Source organism: Temnothorax curvispinosus, unplaced genomic scaffold (genome assembly GCF_003070985.1).
Source record: "Temnothorax curvispinosus isolate PA1 unplaced genomic scaffold, ASM307098v1 QBEX01000377.1, whole genome shotgun sequence".
Taxonomy (NCBI): domain Eukaryota; kingdom Metazoa; phylum Arthropoda; class Insecta; order Hymenoptera; family Formicidae; genus Temnothorax; species Temnothorax curvispinosus.
This window is the reverse complement of record NW_020210157.1, coordinates 10,540-14,722: the sequence shown is the minus strand read 5'-3', so window position 1 is coordinate 14,722 and position 4,183 is coordinate 10,540. Positions and strand designations below refer to the sequence as shown.

The 4,183-nt window shown below is 47.3% G+C and overlaps 1 protein-coding gene across 1 annotated transcript; it reads right to left on the bottom strand.

Annotated features, from left to right (window-relative positions):
• LOC112453914 (neurofilament heavy polypeptide-like) lies at positions 1–2,745 on the bottom strand. The gene has a single exon (XM_025014944.1). It carries the CDS (start codon positions 2,743–2,745, stop codon positions 1–3), a length of 2,745 nt encoding a protein of 914 aa, XP_024870712.1.
• Between the last annotated feature and the right edge of the window lie 1,438 nt (positions 2,746–4,183).

Here is a 4,183-nt window from a genome sequence, read left to right as displayed (position 1 = left end):
CTACGATCCTTCCTTTACGCTGGCGGTCTCTGCCTGCGGGGAGGTATCTCCCGTTCCCTCTTGATCCACCTTCGCCATTTCCGCGATTTCTTCCTTGTCCGTTATCTTGAGTGGATCTGGCGAAAGGGTTTCCGCTTCCTCCTGCAAGTCCATAGGCACCGTGGTGTCTGTTGGCTTATCCAGGGCCTTATCTCCCTTTTGCTTCCTCTTCGGGAGCCTTTGTTCTTTTGGTGGCTCCTCTTGAGTCACCACCCCGATTATCCTGAGAGCATCAGACTTGACGAGTATCTTTGTGCCTTCCGGTTTTCTCTTTTGAAGCCTTTTATCCTTGGGAGGGTTCTGTGTGATCACCTCTCCGGCTATCAATTTGTTTCCGTCTCTAACCTCGAAGTTCCTAACCTCAAGGTTTGACGTTACTTTGGGCTTCTTCCCACTACTCTTGTTTTTCGTCGGTTCCTCTTCCTTCTTTCCTGCCTCTTCTGTCTTTCCCCTCTTTTCCGGCTTGCATCCCTTGCAGGTGGGTTCCCCAACGCGGTGATCGTGAGGGAGCCGTTTATCCTTGCACACGGTGCATCGCACGGGAGCCCGACACTCTCTGGCCGGGTAACCGAGTTCCCCGCACCTGTAACAGGCCCCGGTTCGATCTTTTTCGCTGCTGCATTGAGCGCGCGTGTGTCCCACCTCCATGCATTTATAGCATTGAAGTGGCCGTTTGTCTAGTAACTCCACTTTCGTGGGCGACCACCCCAGTGCTATTTTTCCCTCCTTCACAAGGCTGTTGGCCACTGCCAACGGACAGTTCACCACTGCGGAACACAGTCCGTTGGTCATTTTCCTTATGGGTCCAACCTTGAAGTTGATGAGGCCGGTATTTCCTTTCCTCGCCAAGGCCTCACCAATCTCCTCTTTACTCATTGATTCCTCAAATCCGACAAGTCTTATGTCAGCCGTTATTATCGGTCGGCTCACTCTCACTCCCTCTCTGTCGGCTAGTATCTCACTTATTTTACCGGCAAGGGCATCAGCTTTTCCGGCGTTGCCTTGCCGCGCTATCTCAAGGCTCATTGCCTCGGTGGCGGTACGCCTGACATTTGAGAGCTTTGTTATTCCCAGACTCTCCAGTTGTATCTTCCTCCTAACCTCTCCCATGCACTCCGCGTACTCCCCTTCGGGGCAGTTCAAGGTGACTGCTGCTGTGCGCGGTACTCTCCTTTTCTTTCCTTTCTGTGAGAGTGCAGGGGGCGGTTGTGTGTTTTTGCCCCCTGGCTTTCCCCCCTGTCCCGTCTTTTTCTCGGCATCCTTCTTTTCGGTATTCCTATCCGTTGATTTTCGTGATTGGGCCCGGGTCTGGAGTTTGGCCTGTGTTGGCTTCCCTCCGCTTTTTCTGCCTCTGGTTTTCACCTGGGTCCATTCCTCCTGTTTCGATGGCCCAGCGGTGGCGACCTGTGTTGTCTCGTTTCTTGTCCGTGAATGCACATCCCCCGCTTTCTTTATGGGAGCGGGGGCGGGCGATGACGTGGGCTCGGAAGTCGCTTTCTGTCCTAGTACCTGCGACCAGGGGTCTCTGCTCCCGGTCGATGTGGGATTGGACGGCGCTGGGTCCCCTTTCCGTCCTGGTACCTGCGACCGGTGACCTTTGCTCTCGGTCGATGTGGGATCGGACGGTGCGGGATCCTCCTCTCGTCCTAGTACCTGCAATCGGGGGCCTTTGCCCCCGGTCGATGTGGGATTAGACGTTATCTTCCCCTTTACACCCTTTTCCTTTCCTGCTGCTTTCCTATTTGTCGCGGCGGGTGTCTCCTTCCTGTCGGGGGGGGGGGAGATCCTCTGATCTTTGTTTTCCTCCTTCTTTGGGATCAGTTGGATCAGATCTGCTCGTAGCTTCTCTTCCATTTTTTCCACTGTTTCCCTCACGCAGGTGACCAGCATAGTTGCCAGTCTACTCTCCATGCCGGGCGCGTTGTTCGCCTTCACATGGGGGGTTGGCTCCGCTGGTGCTACAGGTGGCCTCGCAGAGTTTATGATCGCCTGTTTCCCCTGTATGGAAGGTCTCTTGACCTCTGGCATTCCCTCCCTTCGTATTTTCTCCAAGATCCTATTCCTCGAGTTCTTGGTCGTTCCCTCTTTTTCCGCCACGGGCTCCACTTCCATCTCCATTTCCATCTTCTCGTTGTATCCCGTGCGTTCCTCCTTCTCTCTCTCATAAGCATCTTCCTCGGAAAATAATAACGATTGAGTCAGGGGTAAAAGTTGTTTCCTTTTGCCACCTCTCTCTCTTATGTGCGCCGCTCGTATCTTCATGTCCCTCTCTGCTTTCAGTACTGGGACTTGTTCCTGCAGTTCTTGCAGCTGTCGTTGCATCTGCAAGTTTTGGACTTTGACCTGATTAAGGGTCAACAGATCTTCCTCCTGGGCCGCTAGCTTTTCGCGAAGCAGTTCCATCTCGGCGTCTCTTTCCCGTCCGGTAACGGGGTGCTCGTATCTTTCTACGAGCAGAGTCAGGGCCGCCCTGGTTTTGATTGTGCCCGCAGATTTATTGAGTCTGCCCTTGTGCTCTCCTTTTATCGTGTTGGCCTTTTCCAGCACCAAGTCAACGCCGTTGACTGCCTCCATTATCACTACCGGCAAGATTTCCGCCGGAGCGTCTATCAGCTCTTGCATAGCCAGCTTCTCCTCAATCCGCCTATTATGGGAGAGGGTCGCCGAGACTGTTGCATCCCTCAGGATTTTTATCTCCTGAGCCATTTCGGTCAACTCCTTGCACGCCTTCTGGAGCTGTTTTAGGTAATAGCTCCCAGTTTCTGCTGGGCGGCCTCGTCCTCCTTCTTTTCTGGCGACGACAGGGATGGGCAATCGTCCTTCACGCCCAGCTGTTTTATTGTAGCCTCCGTTTCCGCCATCATATTCCTGAATTGACCCAGCTCTTCCTTTTCCACACGCGTGGGTCTTTCCTTTTTCTTATTCACTATGATGACGTCTGTCTCGTCCTCGGGCTCGGTTTCGGTTACCTCCGAATCCCGATCCGTATCCCTCTTCGATCGTGGATGCGAACGTGTGTGGGACCCTTCCTCAGAGTCAGAGCTTGGAATGTTTCTGCCTCTGTGTTTCTTGCCATCAAGACTGGTCGCTCTTTTTGATCCGTCCTTCTTTCCGGGGGCGTCATTTCCCTTTCTTTGGGCTTGTTTCCCTTTTCCCTTACTAGGGGCTTTGATAGTACCACTCCTTGTGGTCACGCCCTCCTTAAGTGCATTCTAACCTCAAAGTGATGCTCTGTAGCATACCAGCATAACGTATCCGTGCATGCAATTTTTGTTATTTATTTATATTATACTAATCAACAACATCCAAAAAAACTATTTTTACTTTAAAATATTTTTTTGCGTTATTACGATAAATCAAGCAAGTAACGTTATATCGCTATCGCAAAAAACGGGTTATTTCATAGTTAAAAAAAAAATACTTTTTGAAATGGATCAAAAAACGAATTCAGCCATTTCAAAGAACAATTTTTTAGCTTTCAAATGCGACTTAAAAAATGTCGATATCTTTTTTTTCATAAAGTTATGCAATTTAAAAGAAAAAATAAATTTTTATGAAAATTGTTTGAGAATGGTTTACATTTTCAAATGTATCTTTGTTTAAACAAATAATGTAATAAATCTATCAACGCCATTGTATTTTTGAGAAAATTTCTGATCCAAAAAAAAAAATTTGTTTCAATTGATAAATTACAGCTCGATATATACAGTCAATCAAAGTTGCCGGGTTAGGCTAACCCATGTCCGTACGGAACGTAACTTTTTTATAGTCCGTACCCTGAGGGTTAAAGTTGAGTGTGATTTCGGACCGCCAATAGAAGGTTAACCTTCAAATAATGGTTAATCCTTCAATTAATGGTTAATTTAATCCTTAAAAATGACGGTATAAACCCTAAAAATCCTTAAATGAAAGTAATACTCAAAAAGAGTGTAAACCCCATATTTGAATGTTCTCAATTTGCTTTCAATAATATCCCAGACAGCACAAAATATTTTTAAAATATTTTTGAAATATTTATAAGAAAGATTAAAATATTTTTAAAATATTCATTAAAAAAATTAAAATATTTTAAAAATATTTTGTAAATATTTTAAAGGAATCCTATAGTGGCAGTAATTACCGACATTTTTTTATTGGAAGATAC